We start from the raw sequence: 22661 nt of genomic DNA, 5'->3' as shown, positions 1-22661 counted from the left end.
CTCCCCCAGTATTCCAGTAGCTTCAAACTTTCCGCCCAGCCAAATTGTTAGCAAACCTGTGACTACTTATGTTGTTTCAACTGATCCCAAGGGTAAGGAAGTCTTACCATGTACAAGAACAAGCTTTTTGTGTGAACAAAGTCGCAAACTATTAGCTCTGGGACGTGGGGAAACAGGAACAAGGTTTCCGAGACAAATAAAGAAATGGAGAAGTTCTTAGAGTGGACTGATTCAAGCCTCTACAACTTAAATTTAATTTACTAAAAGCCCTGTGAACAAATGGGGATATTAATATAATGTGGAGAAGGTGGAAGGCCAGGTCAAGGCAAGATACACTGAATAGTCCATGCCAAATTATTTTATAGGGATGGATTATTATTATATACGCCACCCTCCTCTCGCTCTCGCAGTCACAGGAGAAGCCTCCATATGTTATGATAAGAAGCCGAAATTTAAGGAAAACAATGAGATGGGACCAAGCAACAAATCCAGCATCCCTCTTCCCTCTCTTTTTGTCTCCACATTTCTCCCCTCCCTTATAAATACTCATCTCCTCCGATCCATCATTGAGTGCAGTAACAAGTGCAAACACTTTGAGATAGAATTAGCAGCAGCATTGGAGACTCGATCAGATCGGAGAAGATCGAGAAGGAGATGGTGAGGAAGAGGAAATGTGCCGATGGGACCGGAGATGGTGAACCTCCGAGCAGCAGCTGGGACGAGGCGGCAGCAGCGGCCGCACTTGGAGGCGCCCGGCGTGCCCGGAGGCGCTTTGTAGGGGTGCGGCAGCGGCCTTCGGGACGGTGGGTGGCGGAGATCAAGGACACCATACAGAAGATAAGGGTGTGGCTTGGCACGTTCGACACGGCGGAGGATGCTGCTCGGGCCTACGACGAGGCCGCCTGCCTCCTCCGCGGTGCCAACACCCGCACCAACTTCTGGCCCTGCTCCCCCTCGCAGCCTGCCGGCCCACCGGCACTCCCTTCGAAGATCGCCAACCTCCTGCTGACGAGGCTGAAGGCCAGAAACAACTCCGGCTTGGCTGAGAGCCAGCAGCAGGCAGTGCAGCAGCTGCAGCCGGCACAGCAGCAGCTGCTGTATGGAACTGAAGAAAATGAAGGCGAAGATGACATACAATTCACAGACTTTATACATGACCCGACGGAATCCATGTCAAATCTTACTAATTGTGGTGAAGGTGGTGGAGATCTAATGTGCGATTACAATGGCTTGCATGCAGATTGCAACGAGGAAGGAGGCGGAGGTGAAGGAGAGGTGGAGTTGGGCTACAACTTGGAGGAGGTGGGTCACTTTGGTGAGTGTGGGGAGGGAGTGCAAGAGGAAGAGGGAGATGGCGGCATGGGAGTGATGGATTTCCAGTTCATGGATGCTGTGGAGGGATCGTCGTCAAGTTTGTTTTCGCCGTTCGAGATGATGGAGGAAATGGAGGAGCCAATAGAGCAGGAGAGCGGCGAAGATGAGCCATCGATGATTAGAGCTGCTATGAAGAGGATGAAGTATGAGAGGAAGGTGTCGGCTTCTCTGTACGCTCTCAACGGCATATCGGAGTGCCTGAGGCTGAAGCTTGGAGGTAGGAATGGTGGAGGGTTGATGGCTAATCACCTCTCCAGCCTCAGAAATGCATGTAGGAGACAGCAAGAGGACGAGGTGAAGGTGGTGGAAGGTGGAGTTCAAGTGCCAGTCGAAAATCCACATATCCAATCCCAATCAGAATCTACTTCTTCTCTTCCGTGCTCTTCTTCATCTGCCGCCTCGTCATCACCACCACCGCCACCACCACCACCACCTTCTTCTTCGGCTTCAACTTTGAGCACTGATGGTGAGTTGTCTCTCTGGAGCTCTCTTGACCTTCCTCCCATCTGCTTCGTAGCATAGTCTGAAGTGCTACTCTGATCGACAGCAACTAGTGTTCTAATTTCGTTCTGGTGGTTTAAAATCTTATCAACGAATGCATCAATACTCTCGGAACCTTACCAATAATTAGAGTACTTGGTTTAGTCTGCAGAGAAGGTATACAACATTCCCCAGCTGGAGTTTCCGATATGCATGTCATGAGAAGATAGGTGGAGAAACTTGGCTGCTGCTTCTTTTTTTTCAGGGTGTCTATTGGTAATGGTTGTTTAATTTTGATCTAGTAACTCTCCCGCAACAGAAGTAATCAAGGAAAGCAAAATGATGCTGATTTTATTTTTTACATTTTTTTTCATCATTTTTTCCCTTCTAAAGAAGGTGGTTCCTTGATTCATATATGAGCTCACATAACAAATGGATCACCGTAAAGAAACTCCATGATCTCCTGTCGGTAGTTCATTATTATTAAGAGAGAAATCGAATGTGTAGGTCAAGCATTCATCTGATTATTTGCATCTCTCCCTCAATGAATAAAGCAAATACCAGCAAGCATCAATGCGAGAGTATGCTCGTGGCCTCAAGGGAGGACGACAGACTTCATCTAATTTTTAATTTCTGGGCATGACTCGCTCATTCTTTTCCAGCATTATGAGTGTGTATATTGTTTTATGAGATGCTTGTTCTAAATGAAGACCTGACAGTATGATAAGTTGGTGTAAAAAGGAAAAGCCAACCATATGGATAGGTGCTGAACAGTGGGGTTGAGCCGACTAAAGCACTGAAGTCTTTGAACCTAGAGTTTCAACTTTAAGTTCAAATTAATATACAACATGATATGAAGTTGGCATGAATAAATGCTTTTCGGGTATTCAGGTCAAGTAACTTAAGATGCAGCAGTCTTGGATCTTCCGGAACTAGGGTGACTTCTTTGCTTTTTCCTGGTTAGAAGGTTAAGGATCCTCTCCAGTTCGGCAGGGAACCGGAGAGGTCCGTTCGCAGCACTACTGAGGGTGTGATACGTAAACCACCCCGATCCCAAAATCCTAGCCGCGATCTTTTTCTTGTTTTTTTTTGGAGCGGGCCGAACCCCGGCCGCATAGGAACGAAGGCTAATCCGCAACCTAATAAAAATCGAAACTTTGACCGTGAAAATGATGAGATAGAAGCATCAGAGAAGAGAATAAGAACTCACAAGGAACTAATTACGGAACTGAAATCTCTTAATTAGCTCATTTGCTATTACTCAACTTTTAGACACTTCGGACCAAAACTGGGCACCGTACCGATTCTTCAGCGGGATGATTCGGTATAGGCTCGCGCCATGAAGTAGGGGAGAGGGAGAACGAAATAGGAAGAGAGAGAGAGAGAGAGAGCGGGGGAGGGAGGGAGGAAGGCCGGCACCAAGGCAGCAAGGAAAAGCCGCGACTGGACCCCTATTTTGTTCCCTATTTTGAACGAAACAGGAGAACGGCCGCTACTTCCCTTTACTGCCTCTCCGCCGGCCACTGCCGGCCTCCCTCCCTCTTCCTCCCTCCCATGCTTGCTCTCTCTTTTCCTCTCTTTCCTTCTTCTTCGCTTCTGGCAATGATTTTCATTTTTATTACTGGAACCGTACCGGTGGACCTCCGATATGGCTCAGAATAATTGGAATCGTCCGGTTTGGAATAGTTCTGCCGACGCTGCTTAGAACCACCCCCGATTATTCTTTATCTCATTCATAATGAATAGATTTAATCCTGAAGCCATTTATTTTTTGGTACTCATGAATGGCCTACTTTCGCCTATCACTTTCTCACCAACGGTTTAAAGAGGTAGCGATTCTGGAATCAGAAAAAACAACGTTCAAGTCCACCATAGGTAGATTTAGGTGACTTGTCAATGAAACTAGAATGAGTCACAAGTATGGTTATGCATCCAGTGTACCAGAGGTCTTATTTGGAGCTAATAACGTAATGCCTAAGGGCCTTCACAATTAAGAAAACAAGTAATTTATGATCATAATTGTTTATAGATCAATACAAATTTTCACTTGGGCAGCTTCCATGAATTCATATTTCTAGAACTGATGAATTAGTTTTCAGCTCATATTAAGAAAAGATCTGGCACGAGAACCGAGAAAATAGACCTGAGGTTCCCAGGGTCATAGGCTCATAGCTGCAGATAACTACAATCTTCTGACAGCATTCATCTTAAAACTGGCTGAATTTGATCAAATGATTGTTTTTACCCATCGCTGTTTTTTTTCCCGATGAATCCATTGTCAGCACTGACAATACCATATGAACTTAATCAAGCAATAAATAGATAGCGATCTGTATTCCTCCAGTGACATCTTTAGGATCACATAGTGAATAGTTGATATCATGTTTTCCACCTCAAGAAATGTAATCTCATCATCTGTTAATCTCTCTAATAATTGAATTCATGCCCCTGCAAAAGTGGCATCTGTATTTGTAACGAGCTAAGCATATCTCACACACTATTTGATATATGGGATCTTTGGATTTCAGTTGAAAAACATACGAAATCTATAAGCAGCACGACCATTTATTTGGTCAAGGCTTACACCCATATATAGGAGCACCACCACAAATTTCTTTGTTCAAGGGACCACCAGAAAACCCAAAAACAAAAAAGAAATACAAAGCCTTAAGACCTTTGTCATTTCTCAACTTGGTACAGGCATTACCACTGTAGGAAGAAAAAAAAAAGAAAGGAAAAAAGGCTAAAAGTCTTTTTACAAGAATTCACATCCTTATAAAATTTAAACTGCTTCATTAAGATACTAGAAGCCCACAACTCCCTGAAATAGAGGATTTCTTGTGCTATAGTACTATATGGCTTATAATGCAAGCAGACTGAGTCCTTTCATTGTATCACTGATGATGACAACAAACAACAAGAACCCTTAAAACAAAGACCCCAAATTCTGGAAGCACCAAAAAGAAATTCTCCCAGCAAGACAACAGAATTTGAGACATACGATAACTCACTCCAATCAAGTGCATATTTAAACAAAGTAATAACAAGACATCTCCAAGGGTCAATCACAAAGCAATAAACCAAGTAGTCTTGTTTCTCTTTTACCTTCTAATGCAATCTAAAATACACAATCGGACTTTTAAACAAAACAATCGAACAGCTGTGTTGACTGCAAAAAAGCCCCATGTTGGTCCTGCATTTGAACAAAAGATGAGCTGAGACAACATTTTCTTGCTAGCAGGTCTGGCACATGCCTCAACTCCCACCAATTAAAAATCCAAGAGGACTTGGAAACCAAAATCTGAGAGAAGCTCTCAAGAAACACAACTATTGTTCCAAAAACTTTATTACCTAAAATGGACGTACAGATTTAGTACTGGGAGATCAACGCCTCCGCATGCCTCTTCCACCACGACCACGGAAGGCTGCTCCACCACGGCCCCGACCAGCCATTGCGTTGGCAGCAGCTTCACCTTGTGCACTCTCCGACTGGTATTATTGTAATCAAAAAATATTGTTAACAGATAATCCTTTCAAATGAAGCTACTATATGAGATTTTTATCAAAAAATACAGCCATACTTATCAATGCACTACTGAATAAAGTTTCATATTAAACAGCCATACTTAACAATGCACTACTATATGAGAGCAAGTGACTTATTTTTCAAAGAATCACTTCAAAGAGGCATTTTTATGTACAGTAAGTGAAAATCTGATTGACCCTCTGGCTCCTGGGCTACATTAGCCAAATCAATCCACAGTATTCTATTTAACTATAATTATATATGCATGCATAGTGAAAAATCTGAGTTTTTTTTCTTTTAGGAAAAAAATTAGAAGTATCCTAACAGCATTGTAGCAATAATGACCAGAAATATATTGGAGGAAGTGACCAAAGGCAAAACACACCTGATCAGGGTACTAATTATATCAACTTCAACAGATATCGTAAAGCCACACTTGATTTGGATGAATGAAATATTAACCAATAAGAAATACATCATCAGATGTTGGTTGTGGCCTTTCAGAGCCTCCTAAGTCATTTACATGAAGCTTCTCAGGTCTCAATCAATAACTTTTAGAGTGAAGCCTCAGTCTCAGAGCCTGAGCAGGCTTACTATTGCAAACTCTTGAAAAGAAAATGTTTGATAAAATGAAACACTTGTTGATATCTTGCAAAACGCCATATAGTTTCTCCTTTCCTGCATGGCAAACCTGCTATGACTTGAACAAACCAACAACTGGTCTGTCCAGTCTTTTCCCAATTATTTAGAGTTGGCTTTATGAATCCTCATTTGCCAATATACAAAATTAGAATCCATTTCATAATTTTTGACATAGTTTCATGATCAGCTGAAAACCTGACATTAACCCTGCACATTTATCATTTGGTCTTGGGAAATGACCGATCACCATTGAGAAAAAATTATTATTCCAAACCACTTTGGGTCAGCGGGGCCTTCAAGGAACTGAAATGCGGCAGGGTTGTAAATGACATAGCGTTCCTGATAGAAAATGATGACTCCTCCAAAAAAACAAAGTTATTCAAGTTATTTTTACCAAAGAGGTCCCACTCTGATGGTCCGACGAGTCCTCTACTAAAAAGGACCCTCCCCGCTGTGCGCCTCCCCTTGAATTATTTGGTCATGCAATACTTATTGAATACAGAAAAAATGCATTTCGACCTTATGGTAAATCATGACACAACAATAATCCTTATGGTAAATACTAAAAACTCAACTTGATATCAGCTTCCCCTTACAAAGAGTCAAAGAATGAAAGATCAAGAAAGAAAAACTAGGGATAATATTAAAATCCCAAAAGGAGTTTGAGGAAAACAATGAGCTACAATAAACATTAGTTATTTCAATTCATGGTTTCTAACCATACATCACTCGATACAATCTTCCATTCTTTTTGTTTTTTGATATGATATGATAATGTTGTAGAAATAACGATAAGAAGAGTCACAAACATAGATTAATATGCATAAGATTGAAGGTCACGAACAAAAGACAAGATTGTTAACCGCTAGTGTGCAAAGGGAGCATGTGCACATAGTATCCACCATTGTAACTTCCTATCAATAATGTCACAGGATAGCAGACAAGTTTGCAAATGTTTGTTGCTCATAACTAACTATAAGTACTCATCGGATACTCTTCCCTTTTACAAAAGCAAATTACCTTTGGATTTTTAACTGTCTCGTCCACACTCAGTATAAGACAGGCAGCTTCTGTTGCAGCATTCATAGCATTTATCTGCAATGTATAGTCACTACCAACATTACACAATGATATAACAAGGGTACTAGGAAGCAAGGTAGATATTACACATAATTTTTACCTTAACTACCGCAGGTTCCCATACAAAATTAGCAAAGGAATCTGCAATTCCTCCAGTGTTGATATCTACACCATAGTTCGCACCTTCACCTGTTATAAGAATGAAAGTGCATATTAGCATACAAGAACGACTTATTACTCTATGAAGAAAAAGGACGAAGCTAACCAGAAGCATGTTTCTGTCTGAGTTTATTTAATACATCAGTTGCATCAAATCCAGCATTATCACAAAGTTGTCGTGGAATAACCTGTGCAGCAAGACAATTGCTCAGAAGTCAGAACTAAGAAAATCAGAAATAGCATGCCTTTTTCCTCCACTACTAACATAACATCACAAAAAAGAAAAAATAAATAAATAAATAAAAGGAGGGTCAGGGGGGAAGAAATGTTTGAGTTGTGACTTGGCAATGCCTTGACTCTCCACTAACATAACATTAAAATGTTGAAAAAATAAATAAATAAATAAAAGGAGGACGCATGGGGAAGGGATGTTTGAGTTGTCACATGGCAAAGTATAATACTTGACTGATGAAAGAGTACAATTTCTATTGATTTGTCATTTAGATTCTTTTCCTTCCATAAATATAGTGTCAGGAGTTCAGAGTTTCTATATAGGCATAGAAAGCATTTTTGCCACTCACAATACATTCCTAGCCAATGCAATTGTATGGTACAATCTTTTACACTTACACTTCTACATGGATATGTATTGAGTTCCAGCTCAGATTAGAGTATAACGAATATTAGCTAGTAATATAAGTTAGCTGAATTGCTCCAGAGGTTGTGCATATCAACTATATACTCAGCATTACAAGAAACAATTTTTGAGCCTGATAATTCTCAAGAAGTTCTATCAAAAGTTATGTCAAACAGGGAAGAAGAACAAATGCAAGCTATATGCAAATGTGAGTCTACTGCCATGATGAAAAACAAATAATGCTGCTCAACAAATAGTCCCTCCATGAATATCAGCTGTGTTAGATTAGGGATAAGAACTAAGAAGGAAATGCATTGGCTTGTTTGGCATTGGGTTGCAAGGGTTAGCTATATCATGATGGAGTTATAAAGGAGTTTGTTCCTAAAAAAGAGGTGTCCCAGTGCACAAGGCTTTCGCCATTGTTGGGTATGGGAGGGCTAGACATACGCAGACTTATCCCTACATGCGGAGAGGTTGTTTCCATGTTTCAAATCCATGACACTCAGGTCACAATGGAACAACCTTACCATCATGCCAAGACCAGTGACATTGTAAAGGAGTTTGTCGTCGAGTTGCAAAATTACCAAGAGATTGTCATGATATGCCTACCTCAAGAGCTTTGGCATATGAGTTAATAAACAACTGTGACTTCCCAGCTATTGTCCGTGCATGTTGTCTCAAATATCGGCTTATCTCCATCTGCATTACTAATAAGAAGATTACCCTTCCCAAAGATAACATATCAAACCATATCAAGTGGCCAGAAGTAGCTTACATCTATAGCACCACCGCCAGCCACAACAGTGGAGTTCTTTAAAGCCCTCCTGACAATCATTATGGCATCATGCAGGCTCCTTTCAGCTTCCTCAATGAACTGAGACAGATTGATAATAAAGGAAACAAGTAAATGAGCTAGACTGTAAGATCAAGCATACCGACCAGAGAGCAAACATTTTTAGCAGAAAAAAAAAGAAAATGAAACCTGATCTGCGCCACCACGGAGAACAATGGTTGCTGTCTGACCAGAAGGGCAGCCACTGAAAATGTTAAACCGTTCATTGCCTACTTGTCTTTCCTCAAACACCTCACAGGATCCAAGAACCTATGACACACCAAAATATAAGAAAGTGCATGAAAAAATTAAGTTATAATAAACTCAAAAAGTTCTAATCATAGAAATATGCTAAAATAATGCTGCTGATGCCATAGATTAGCCTACCCAGTATCACCAAAAAAGCCACCTAATAAAAAAGCAAAATAAACAAAGATATTGAAGAAGCACGAGAAAACCTCATTGATAATATTGTTGACAGAAGTCTGCACAGTTCCACCTGTTGCTGCGGCAACACGTTGCAGGTCCTCTTCTGTTACACGACCGGCACAGAAAATATCCCTATCTGCAAAATACTGCATATATGCCAAATTGTTATGGTCTCGGACATGTTACATAAAGAAGCAATAAACCTGATATAAGCCAAAAGGCCAGAAAATGTATGCCTATCTTGGCAAAGCTTGACACTTTTAGTCAATTTTTCTTTCATTCTATTAAGAAACTCGACCCATTTAACTCATCAAAATAGAACAGGGGCAAAGGGCAGAAGTAACAATTGAAGAAAGATACCTGTGTTGCAAGGTCACCAATTGCCAATCGTGAAAGAACAATTTTTGCTCCACTTTTAACGCACTTATCTAACTTGTCATAGATGATATTCCATTCGGCATCAACAATTGACTGATATTGCATAGGGTCTGATAATCTGTAGAAGAACCCATAAAAGAAAAGGAATAAGCAAGAAACAGTGTAGCAAATAATAAGGCCAAGAAGCATACCTGATTTCTGCATTTTCTTTCTCTGACTTCAACTCTAATTCAATGTTTAACAAAAGGATCTTTGGATTAAGAAACTTCTTTGGTTGCTGCTCAAAACCAGCATAGGAAAATGTCTTCTTGAAAGCAACACCACTGACAAGAAATGAATCTCTCATGTTACCCCCAGGCACCTACAGAAAACAAGCCAACAGAATTTAGAGTTTGATATGTCACTTTCTGGCTAGATCTTCATTATCCATATATGATTTATAAACATCACACTATGATCTATTTTATCCTATGCATTTGCAGAACAAAAAAAAGCATTTAAATATAAAATATCCCACGTTCAAGCCAATAATTTATAATGAAACAACCATGATGGATACAGCTCATGGATCCCAATGTACAGGCCCCTCCTTCCCCCTTCTTTTCCCCCCATTACCCCCATTTTTAGACAAAGTTTAACCCAAACAGCTATTATTGTGTCCTTTTGGTAGAAATGTTATCATCTTATTTAAATTAGATAAATAAACTAGTAAAAGAGCAAAAGGTTGCCTGAGAAGAGAACCTGCATGCCTAGGTTGGATTGATGAAGATGCAAGGGAAGATTTGGGATGCACTGAAGTGTTCTTACTGGCAGAGAGAAAATATGATGGAATATGAAGATTTACAGGAAGGTTTATTCTTTAGAGAGATACATCCACAAGACTTCCTGTCTTTGTCAACTATACTACCTCGTTCCAAAACATTGGACATAGGACATATATATTCTTTTGGTGGTGTGCAGCCTAACTTCAACAAGTGTATGAGAAAATGGTACAAGTTAATGACAAGTCTATTGGTTTCTGAATATATGTCTTTCTCAAAAATAAAGAAAAAAGGAATTTAACTTGGTGAAACTAACGTATTAGGTTATTACAACAAACAGACAAATAAAAGGATGCTTGGAAACTCTTGTTATGACTAAAAATAATCACAAGATGTAGCAGTAACATGCATAACAATAAAATGAAAATAAGTTAAAAGATTATTGAACCAGAAGAAAATTCCAATAAGATGAAAATAACCTTTTTAATCCCAATTAAATTTAACCTATCATCATCGCCAATAGCCATGACTGCATCAACGACCATGGAAGCAAAAAACTCCTTCTCACCACCAATAAGCTTTGAAGAGAGTGTTGTAGCAGCACATTTTGCCAATAAGGTTTTCTTTTCTTCAAGGCTTTTCCCTTCAATGCTGAAGGCAAGCTCTTTAATTTTGTCAATTGCCTGTGATGCATATTATCCAGTTCTTAAGATCACAAAATAACAGACTGCAATCATACACAAAGAAAAGAACACTGAGATACTGACCAAATAGGATGCAGTCCGATAACTTCGGATGAGATTTTGGGGGTGGACTCCATCCTCAATGTAGGGTTTCGCCTCCTTTAAGAACTCACCAGCAAGAAGCACTACAGTGGTGGTTCCATCACCAACCTACACCAGATTGTATTGTGAAACTTCAATATAAGTCCCTAGTGTTACTTCAACATAGTTGGGAACAAAAGCTTTATAGAGACAGAACAGTTTGTAGATCAAGATAATAAAATTAGTTAACTAAACGGAAATACAATCAAATTTGCAAAGTTTAATAATTTAAAATAAATGATAAAAAAATGCATTATCAAAAGGTTCATTCACTTATTTTATCAAAACAGCAGAGCCAAATTAAGGTGCATTTATACCTTGACTACATCCCAAAAATTCTATGATCTAATATCTTGGAATGTAACTATAAACATCACAGAAATCATAGTTAATAACAGTGTATAGTTTCAACTTTCAAGCACAATAACAGCAATATACAGGTAAACATCATTGATGAAACAAGAAATAAAATCAAATGTTCTCTGGGGTAAACAGAAACCAATACTGCATCAACACATTACACAAGTAGATGAGGTAAAGGGGCAATCAAATGACCAACGAACATGCACAAGAAAAAAGCTCCATGGCCTTAGAGACAAAAACAGTCAACACCAACCAGCACTCAAAGCATGACTGAACCCATGAGTAGCACATGAATCCTCACCTTTCATATAAAATGAGAAGATAACGACGGAAAGTAAAAGGTTAAAATGCATTGCATACTTCTTATAACTGCAGCTTGAAGTGGGGAAAAAGAAAATCGGTACTCAACAAAAACCAAGAAATCTGAATCTCTGATAGGAAACCAAAATGAACCGGAACAACCTAATAGGAATGAGCTAAAAAACATGCAAAAAAAAAGATCAATGTTACCAGGAAGGTTGTTATTAAATCATAAACCAAGAAAATCTGCATCCATATAGCATACCAACTTTACTGAATTCATTTTGAAAACATGCTTTCTCTTTCAAATCCTCCCATAAACAAGAAAAAGCATGTCTTTGGATTCAAGTAAGTGGAAACATAATAAAGAACAAGAAGAAAATGTCATATAAATCCAATTAGGATTCATTCCCGAAAACATGTATGCAGCCATAATCGTGAAAACAATGTTTCCTAACTTAACTGATTGATATTATCCAATATTTGTCAGGTAATTTCTTGCGCATTCACTCAATGCTTATACCATGTAACAAGTGCTTCTTTCACATGGCAAAAGCACTCGTTAAATCAGAACCAAAATCCCAGAGTTCCGAAGACACATAAAGTTCCAATCTTTCCTTTCAAAACCCTAGAGTTCGAAAATTTTCCTTTCTGTTCATTCAGGGGCATCCGTTCATTAGGACATTTTGGGAAAACTCCCTTTCCTGCTTTTTTTTAATTAACAACTGGCACCAAATCATGGAAAGTTTCTGAGTTACCTCGGAGTCCTGGGACTTGGCGATGTCAACGAGGATCTTGGCGGCAGGGTGGACGATGTCGAGGAGCTTCATGATGGTGGCGCCGTCATTGGAGATGGTGGTGTTGCCCTTGTCATCGTGGATGAGCTTGTCCATCCCGCGGGGCCCCAGCGTGGTGCGGACGCAGTCGGCCACCGCGGTACAGGCGTTGATGTTGCTTACCACCTGCGCCTTCCCCTGGGAGCTGTCCGTCCCCTCCTTGAGCAGTATGATCTGGGGTTGCTGCAACCATCAAACCAAATCCAGATCGTTATCAAAATTTCCTCCTCTTTCTTCTTTCCTGTATACCAAGAAGAGAGAGAGAGAGAGATAGAGAGAGAGAGAGGTACCAGCATCGCCGCCATTGGAGCAGAGGAAGCGGAAAGCGAGTGAGGGAGAGAGAAGAGAGCGAAGGAGAGGAGGGCGCGATAGAAGGTTCGAGCGAGAGGGCTTCAGGAGAGAGGAGGAAAGAAATACGGCGCCACTGGGGTTTGCTTCAAGTAATGGACGCCCCGGTTCGTCTCCCTTGAGCTCCCTTCGCCTCACTTAGGCCTTGCTTTAAGATTTGTGACAATAATTATCTCATGTTTATTCCGTGTGAATAAGTTTTATTTCCCGGGAAGGACAAATCTCTATCTTTTACCCTTGTTCAGGGCTGCAGGTCTAGTTGGACTTAGGAGCATACTTCACACGTTCTAATTTAATTTTATATTTTGTACTCGAACTCAATCCATTAGCTAATTAGATCGTGGCTGCAGTCAAGTATAACTTAGACCCAACTCAAAATGTTCAAGTTTGGATCGAATTTGCAACTTAAAGCAAACATCCGGCTATTCTTCTATAAATAAAATATAATAATTAATAATTGAATATAAATTTATTATAAAAATATAAATGAAATTAAAAAGAGATGGCTTAAACTTTAATTTTTATTTTAAAGTTTTTAATTTCATCTAAGTAATTTATCACTTTTAAGTTTACAAACTATACTTTTTAAAGAAATTTAAATTAATATACTTGATTCATTATACACAAGAATTCATAAAAAAATCAACTATAAATATGTCAATATAATAAAGTGAAAAATAGATGAGAGGAGATGTAGTTTTCGAGATGAAAAAGAGAAGGAGAAGGAGGTTTAGGTGGATATGAATATTTCAACGAAATTGAGAAAAAGATACTTAGAGCAAAAAAGGAGGAGGTTTATATGATTTAGGTTTGTAGGCTAGGCTAGATAAGATTCTGGTCAAATCAGATGAATTTTTTGTTGATCCAAATTAGACATGGATAATATACGAGCTGGGTTAGATTTGGGACCCGAAAAAATACAAAATTCCGACCTAAATGAATTTAGATCATGTTCAAGATTTGAAATTGACCTATCTATGGGTCTTTTAATACGGATTAGGTTGGGTCTAATCAAGTCGAGATTGAGCTAGGTCACAAATCGACCTCACCTATTTGTAGCTCTCTTCGCACCCTATCCCATGAGGGTAACACCAGTGGAATAGTATTCTCAACCTCCTGGTAGGAGGAGCTGGTACTATTCCAACTAGAGTTCAATGATTCTCTTTAAATAGATTTTGGAGGGAAGTCTATACCCAGAATGTCTGCTATAATAAAAATCCTAAAATAAATAGGAAGAAATTTATTTTATGAAAAATGCTAGAAGTCATAGTTGTTAGAAGTTATTGATGGAAAAGGGAAAGGAAAAGTGAGAGAAGAAGAAAGTCAAGACACGAAGCAAGAGGAAGAAGAAGATAGTGGAGATATCTTAATTCAGACATCTGAAGAACATCTTCAATTGTTCATCAATGGAAGAAAGAAAACATATAAGAATTAAAAGAAAAATAAAAGAAGAAAGAAGAAGAACTAATGAAAGGCAAAACTGAAGACAAGCCAAATGGCTCAAAACCACAGTTTTCTACTGAAAATTTGGAACGACCGCTTCAAAAGCAACTTTTTGATCCCGTAGTTGAATTTTTCTTGCTACACTTATTTAGATTTTTCGTAAAGGTAGCTATGAAAAGTAGTTTTTGATTTGAGCCTTCCTTTTCAGATTTTTTGGGACTCTAGGCCATTAGATGTCTTGATGTCAGTTGGAGTCTTTCCCCATTACATAGCTTTTATTAAATTGCTTTCTGAAAGATTTAGAGATTAGTATTAAACAAATTTTATTTACTTCTTTTCTTTCTTTGTGCTTTTCATTAATTCAGTGAAGTCTTAGGTGCTGTAAGGTTATCTGAATCGATTAACATCCAGTCATCTCACAACTAATCAACCTACGTAATTGAGTCTTCAAGTGTAGCCTTACTATATATGAACTGGCAACTCATTTCTTGCATGGCTAGTAGAGCTTCCATGGTCAAGAACATTCAGAAAACACAATATAGTTCCATTTTGGACTGATAATGAGCGAGTCAAGGTAACAATGATGTATAATGCATAGATATTTTCTTATCCCTTACATGAATAGATGTATCAAAAAATTTGTTGCAAGAAGATTCAAGAGGAGCTGCACACTCTCTGCATGCTTCTTTCCATGCCTCGGTTGGAAGTATGGATGAAAATAGTCCACATATGAGCAGTGCCAAGCAGTTACATTGTGCCTGTGCTCGGAAAGCCATTTGCACCAATACCTCTCAGGAAAAAGGAACAGATGATAAGTGATCAACTCCATCATGTCACAAAGGAGCACTGGACCCACAGATGATTGGGCAAATTGCAGTCTTAAAATCTTCATAGAATTTTTGCTCCGAAAACCTCTGAGCATGCTTTCTTGCCGCTGCTGCGATTGCAAGCCTCTCAGTCTGGCATTTTTAAGATCTTGAGGATAGCATCTGCGTACTCTTCTGTCTGAAGCTAGAAAGCCTGTTTGATGTCCATCTTCTTCCAGAACAATATCCATTTTTGGCCAAGCTGAATTATGGGCTGACATGAAAATAGGGTCATCAGGCATCGCAAAGAATTTAGTGTTTCTATGAAATGGTCAAATGGTTGTCTCAAATGACTACATCGTCGCACACTCACCAATTGGAACAGCACCGGCAGCCATGTACTCCACTACACTTATGCCAAAATGTTCATCTATCAAAGCATGAAGCCCTGCTACAGCACCTCCCAGAAGCTGTACCAACTCCCTGTTTAAGCATACAGGCATAAGAACCGGAAATATTACAAGTGATAGGACTTGTTTCTTTCAGCAACCCAATGTTCCAGAGAACCTATAACAGTTTTTCAAAAAAGAATTGTGGTGGAAATATTACCACCTGATTTGAACCCAAGAACAGTTTTATCATTAATATTTATCTTTTTTAAAAGATGTAGAAGAAGGGAAAGTTGTATGTGCCCTTTTCATATATATCAATGGTGAAAATTAATGGAACATAAAGACGTGCTGATATTGACCTTCCTAACCCAAGAACAGTTTTATCATTAATATTTATCTTTTTTAAAAGATGTAGAAGAAGGGAAAGTTGTATGTGCCCTTTTCATATATATCAATGGTGAAAATTAATGGAACATAAAGACGTGCTGATATTGACCTTCCTAAAAGACAATACTAACTTCTCTGATGAATCATTTCTTCGAGAATTGGTGTGATCAAACATCTGTATAGTGTAATCTTATTAAACGTGTGGCATATAGGGGAGGGGGGGTCAAAAGAGGTGGGCAGCCAGCGATATGAATAACTCATTTTGGGATAATCGGTCAAAGGCTTTGTTATCAAAAAGGTAATGGTAGTCGGTTCCATGCAATTCGAGGATCTGAGCGCATTGGCTATTTCCGACGCTTCACTCGCCATTTCAACACCATTTGTGGGTAATTTTTTCATGTCTTTACCGGACAATCTTATAGCGGTGGACATATAATTAATAGGTTCCCTCGTTCATAAAAGGGTACGATGATCGAATAGCATGCTTTGCTTGTCAAACCCAAACAACAACACAAGAGAGCACATCCTGGTACAAAATACATTTCAAGAATTCAAGACAGAAAGAAAGAAAAGGAGGAGAAAATGTTGGAAGCAACAATACAGAACATCTCAAGTATTCCTTCAAAAAATTTGCAAGGAAATGGGAGGAGAAGATTTATCACAGCCTAATAAAGACAAGGGTAAGCCCACACCAACAGCATGATCAACCAAAAAACTTCTTCCTGTCAATTGTATGCTTAATAACACCACTAAAACAAATGAATTGATAAAAGTTGTCCGAAAAAATAATGTGAAATTCAAATAATATAACCAGATAAAACAATTACCATTCTGATTTGCAAATCATTCATTACAAATTTTTTGCTTTAGTGAAGGGATTTCCACACGATATTGATTTACGAAACATGGACTGAGTTATTAAAAAGGATATGAGCAGCTTGAAATAACAACAAAGATAGACCTAAATACAAATTCATGGCGAATGAGGACTAGTAAACCTGCCCAAATAGTTGGGATCAATCTGGATAGTTATGATTATGATAATTAATTTGAGCAGGTTCAAATCTTTGATTGATTGTGGGCAAACGTATGAATAAAAACTGAAAAATAAATAAATAAAAACATATCATCAACACACTACCAAGAATACTTTAAATTTCAAAACCCAAGTAGATTCAAGAGGACTCTCCTATTTCCTTTCAACCTCATCACGGTGAAAGACGATATCATGCCTGCACAAGCAATAGAAAACAGAACCATCCAACGAAAATCACTAAACTGAAATGCAGCAACTTTCTCCCAAAAATTAACATGTCCATCCTTGAGCTAAACATTGAACTTCTAAAGATCTGAAAAATATTCACAACTTTTTCCTTCTGTTCAGTTGTGATACCATTCTAGTTTTTCCTAAAGTTGACAAGTTTATCTGCCCCTTCCAAGATACAACAAATCACTCTCGCTCATCAAGTAATGTCACAGTACATGAAAATTTTGGATGCTTTCATCATTTAAGCACAGAAAATACATTTCCTGTCATCTGTTAATTCCACATCCTAGAAAGTAAGGAAATTCTCCAAACATTCCCATCAATAGAAGCTTTGGACTTTCCAAGTTCCTTTCAGGTTTCCAGTTCAAAATCCCATGTTGTTTCTCTCTGAGTCTCTGACAATGAGGAAACCATAATCGACATATTAAGAAAAGCTAGTCAGACTCCCATCTCCAACATCTCTTGTTTTCACCAGAAATGACAGTGATCTGAAGTGGATAGGGTTTCGCAAGGCACCTAGCTTCTAATCTGTAAAAATGAGTAGTGTTTATCCCAAGGATCAGGCACCATACCATCCTATCAACTCTCTACTCATAAAAATCATGAATAAAAGCCTCTCTTGCCAACATGATGAAGAGTTTGCAACAAGTGTTCTACATGAGAAAAGAAGCAAACTAGAAACCCATGTAACCATACTGATGTTAAGTACTGTAATTATATCTTGCTTTCTTGATGGAGAACTGTCTAATAAAAGAATCCAAGCACACTTCTGTAAAGAGCAAATACAGAAAATAGAATATTTTATTTTATTTGGGAATTAAAGAATTTTATTTTTATGTGGAGTCTAGGACTAGAATTTTATGAGGAATCCAGTATTTTATTTTAAGCATACTCTTATTAGGGTTTTGAGTTGTCTATATAAACTCATTGCTATGTTAATTAAGAATACAGCTTACATTATTGAGATTTCAAAATATAGAATATTGAGTTGCCCTCTCCCTTTGTCTCCTTCTCCTCCTTCTTTTGCCTCCTCTTCTTCTTCTCTTCTCTCCTCCTTCTTCTTTCCTGTGTCAATTTGGTATCAAAGCTTGTTCTATCCTGCATCACATGATGTAAAATGTTGAGACACGTATCTAGGCAACCCTACCTAAGTAGGCTGTCTAGGCAGCAATGTGGCCATCTTTGAGAACATTGCATGAGAGTTTCCTTCCTATTGTCCTACAAAACTAGGGCTCATAATAGACAAAAACTGATCTCATTAGAATACCATGCATTTAGTTAGAGGAGTCTTCTGTCAGACTTGTCAAAGCTCTCTTCTGCTTAAATCATTACAAACTCAGCAGGCTTCAATTATGATTTATGCAAGAACTCTCCATATGTTACCTATTGTTATCAATTTCTGGGATGACTGATTCCCCTTCCTTGCACTTAAATCCACTGTAGTTCTCATATTTGTTTGATGCACTAAAATAGTTATTATGCTCATAGTCTTGCTTTTGCAACTTGGCTCCTTAGATTTAATAGAAATGATAGGTAGTGCTTTCAAATGCAAAGCACATATTTGTCACATGTGTACTAATAAAGTTGCAGACAAACTGTTAAGATGTTCCGGGAGTTAGAAAAAAGTCCAACAGTACATAACTTCAAGATCAAAATAACTAATTTCAGCAGCAAGTCAATATATTTCGCATTTGTAAGGCATACCTTTTGGCAATCAGAACATCATTATTGTACATTGAACTATGTTGGCGAACATGAGAAACCATGTCTGAGCTTATAGTTGGATAATGAGTATAGCAAATAACTTTGCACCCAAATACCCGAGCAAGTGGGTAAGTAAAAGCATAACTACTTGTGTCAAAATAATAATGTGGTGTAAATTTAAATAGAGCCTCTCATGAAAGATAAGCCGAACCAAGACTCTATCCAATCATAGTGAAGTGTGGATAGGTCCATTGACCAATCCACTTCCTTCTAGACAAGTGAACAAACTAGGAATGACAGTAAGCATAAGAACCATTCAGATGCTTGAAACAAACCAAGAACTACAAACTCAACAAGCATGTGTGTTGTCTCTTCATCAAAGTTCCAATCTTGAAGTTTTCCCTAGAGCAGTACAATGGTGGTATGAATACATATTCTTTGCTTGCATCAAAAAATTGCAACACTCATCGCCATGTTCATCAAGTAGAATGCAGGTAATCCAGACTAGCTGAAATAGATGCAGCCATTGAAAGTAGTATAATCAAACTAAAACAAGTAATTTGTTCTTCCCAACTTGGCCATATTAAAAACTCTCTAAAACCTTTAATCTATGAAGACTCGAATATCAGACCCAACTTTCAAAATACCACACCTGAATGTATAACTTCTTGATCTAAAGCAAATTGCGAAAACTTATAGACTGACTATCGAAGAAAACACAAATCCCATCAAAATTAAGTCACTAGAAATCAAAACGAAAGCGAACAAGATTCAATTTTTAAGCCAAAGAAGCGATCTTTGGACAGGTACCAGAGGTGGGCGAAGGAGCTTGACACCGAAGCGATCGAGGGCCCGGGCGGCGAGGCATCGTCGCCAGTGTACACGGCGCAGTCGAGATCGGGATTGACCTCGTGGACGGCCCGCACGGCGCACCAGAGCACCCGCTCCCCGCCGCCGCCGTCGTTGGTGTAAGGATGGAATAACCCCACCGCCCTTCGCCTCCGCCGCCGCCCCGAGACCACCGCCGAGGAGAGGGATGCGAGTTTTAGTGCAAGCAGAGTCGAGGACAAGGTTAACAACACGACCCAGATCACCATCGCTCCTCACCTCTTCCCTCGTTCTCGTCTCGACGGCGACGCAGCATAAACAGCAACGATATGTGGGTAATGCTAAGCGGCGCCCGTAGCAAGACGGGACGAGAGGCGACCCGCGTGTCTTCCATCGCGGACCAGAGGAACTTCTCGTGCAATTGGCCGGCACTCCGTAGCACCAGTAGCTACCGGACCCAACTCGATAACCCGCAATGCTTTACCCATTTAACTTATAAGTTGAATTGAGTTATCCGTTTAATAAAATAATCAGATCTAGATATAGATTTTTAGTGGGAGAACATTCAGCCCAGAAGGCGAACATGCTGGGCTTCATCTTCGCGCATCTGGTGACATCTTTCAAAGCATTTTTACACGTAGTGCAAATGGGTTAGATCAGGTCGGGTCATAAGTGAACCCGCCCTAATCCATTTTTTTTTGTTCGAATTCTAATTTTGGACCCAAATCCAATCCAATAGAAGATCGGCTAAGATCTATCCCTACAATTTTTGACCCATAGGGTTATTTGAATCGGGTCGGGTTCATGTATAATTTGGATCCAACCCAAAAAATTTGGGTTTAGTTCGGGTTCAAGTCAAGTTCGATTCGGATCAACCCATCTATAGCTTCAGAACTTATTTGCGGCCTTGCGGGCCTAAATAATTTTACATATTCGAGTCGGATCGGATCGGGGCGAGTCACAAGATTGAAAACTCAAAATTATCGGGTCGGATCGAGACTAAATTCAGTAAATCCAGATCCAATTCGAAAAATAAAATGAGTCTAAAATATTTTAGGACGCAACCCGGCCCCATGGATCTTTCAAAATGGATCTGGTTAGATCTAAGCAGGTCGGGTCGGGTCATGGGTCAACTCGACCTATTTGCAGCCTTTATGTAAACTAAAGTTAATAAATAGATTATATTTTAATTAATAAATTTTTGTTCCGGCACGTATCCAATTACCGACCAGGCTTTTAGTTAATTAGTTCTACAGTAGGCAACAAGACTACAAGAGTCCCGAATGTGAGATAATGGGGAGGAGAAATTGAGAAAACCGCTATTTCATTCTTCTAGAATTTGAAGTTGGGATTAACAAGCCTTCTGCTTGTTAATTGTTATGATCTAAATTGTTTTTAGACAAATTTTCAACTGTGACTTTTTTTTATTATGAACAAAAGTGGGTTTGTTTAAAAAAAAAAATCCATGTCATGATTGATTTTGCAAGAAAAGGTAGTTTTTTTTTTTTTGTTTTGTTTTTTTGCAGTGAATCCATATTTAGCTTCTCCGAGACTATATTACCCCACCACATATCTGACAAGATATTTCTTTAATATGATGGCCAAAATATTTACAGTGCTAAAAATCGAGGTCAGCTTGATGATATATGGAAGGCCATAAGGGGAAGGAGAGGCGGCAGCAGTGTGAAGTTGAGATAGGCCTTAAGAGAAGGACGACATCTTAGATTTCAGTAAAAAAACAAGGGAGGTGAGGTTAGAAATTAGGCGAGTTTGGTGGGAGGGTCACGGGAAGGATGAAGATGCTTGGGAAGGCACCAAAATGGTGGAAAACGGGGCCAAGGAGGTAGGTATCATTATTATGGTCGGAAGGAAAGCTAATCTAAGCAAAAGGGGAAGGAGGGGGAGGAGGTGTACGAGGGGCGCTTGTGCGCCCACACGGACAGACACTGCACGCGCGCCCACACGGACAAACAGCGCGTGTGCCCACATGTGTATATGTATATATGTATGTATATATGTATGTGTATATGTGTGTATATATATATGCGTATATGTATATGTGTATATGTATATGTATATGTATATATGCATATGTATATATGTGTATATATGGATATGTATATGTGTATATACATATGTGCATATATCTAATGTATATGTGTGTATATATATATGTATATGTATATATATATGTGTGTGTGGGTGTATATATATGTATATGTATATATGTGTGTGCGCGCACTTTTTTAAGGAGGTTTGATTTCTTTGGTAACACTAAAACTTATGCGAACCCATATGTCTAGTGGAATCTAAAAGTTGCTTTTACTATATTGAAAATCATGCTTAGCTTGGAAGTTAGCACATTCTTAGTATGTGCTGAGCACTTCTCATGAGCTTTCATTTTTATGATGGCAGCAATGATGATGTGGTGGTGTAGCAGAGACTGTAGTGGCAATGGCAGTGTAGCGGAGGTGGTGACAATGGCGATAGCAATGGTTGTGGTGGCAGCTACGGCAGTTGCATTAGTGATAGTGAAGACAATAGCTTTGGCAACGATAGTAGTGATAGAAATGACAACAGCAATAGTAGTAGCAATAATAGTGGTGGTGGAGATGCTGGCAACAGATGGTAGTGGTGAAGATGAAGGCAACAATATAGGTGTTGCTAGTGATGATGGTAAAATAATGAGTTTCTTTTTGTTGAAAGTAGTAAAAAATAAGAGTTTTTTACTTTTATTTTTCTATAAAGAAGAGAAATAACTTTCAAAAATAAAATAAAAATCTTAGCACCAATCATATTTTTTATCCTAGTTTTTGTGATTTTATTTTTAACATAAAAAATAATAAAAGAATGCTAAATAGATCC

At 38.9% G+C, this 22661-nt stretch overlaps 2 protein-coding genes and 1 pseudogene across 3 annotated transcripts; 1 reads left to right on the top strand and 2 right to left on the bottom strand.

Moving 5' to 3' along the window:
- The first annotated feature begins 543 nt into the window (after positions 1-543).
- LOC103700921 (uncharacterized) lies at positions 544-2037 on the top strand. Its single transcript, XM_008782820.4, has one exon. The coding sequence runs from the start codon at positions 655-657 to the stop codon at positions 1894-1896; it is 1242 nt and encodes a 413-aa protein (XP_008781042.3). The 5' UTR covers positions 544-654; the 3' UTR covers positions 1897-2037.
- A 2673-nt stretch (positions 2038-4710) lies between these two features.
- Positions 4711-13121, bottom strand: LOC103700852 (T-complex protein 1 subunit eta). The gene is made up of 15 exons (XM_008782733.4): positions 12912-13121; positions 12544-12804; positions 11066-11191; positions 10778-10981; positions 9729-9898; positions 9520-9655; positions 9189-9305; positions 8881-9000; positions 8674-8772; positions 8508-8597; positions 7368-7449; positions 7203-7291; positions 7043-7117; positions 5206-5343; positions 4711-5047 (listed from the first exon to the last, which is right to left on the bottom strand). Exons 1-14 carry the CDS (start codon positions 12924-12926, stop codon positions 5239-5241), a joined length of 1689 nt encoding a protein of 562 aa, XP_008780955.3. The 5' UTR covers positions 12927-13121; the 3' UTR covers positions 4711-5047; positions 5206-5238.
- Positions 13122-14851: 1730 nt separating this feature from the next.
- Positions 14852-20257, bottom strand: LOC103700853 (GDP-Man:Man(3)GlcNAc(2)-PP-Dol alpha-1,2-mannosyltransferase-like; annotated as a pseudogene). Its single transcript, XR_015976460.1, has 3 exons — positions 19779-20257; positions 15592-15701; positions 14852-15492 (listed from the first exon to the last, which is right to left on the bottom strand). The product of XR_015976460.1 is annotated as a GDP-Man:Man(3)GlcNAc(2)-PP-Dol alpha-1,2-mannosyltransferase-like (transcript).
- Between the last annotated feature and the right edge of the window lie 2404 nt (positions 20258-22661).

Source organism: Phoenix dactylifera, chromosome 1 (genome assembly GCF_051530095.1).
Source record: "Phoenix dactylifera cultivar Ajwa chromosome 1, Ajwa_hap1_PhDact_Kaust_v1.1, whole genome shotgun sequence".
Lineage (NCBI taxonomy): Eukaryota > Viridiplantae > Streptophyta > Magnoliopsida > Arecales > Arecaceae > Phoenix > Phoenix dactylifera.
Note: the sequence above shows the minus strand (reverse complement) of the source record. Positions and strands in the feature narration are given on the sequence as shown.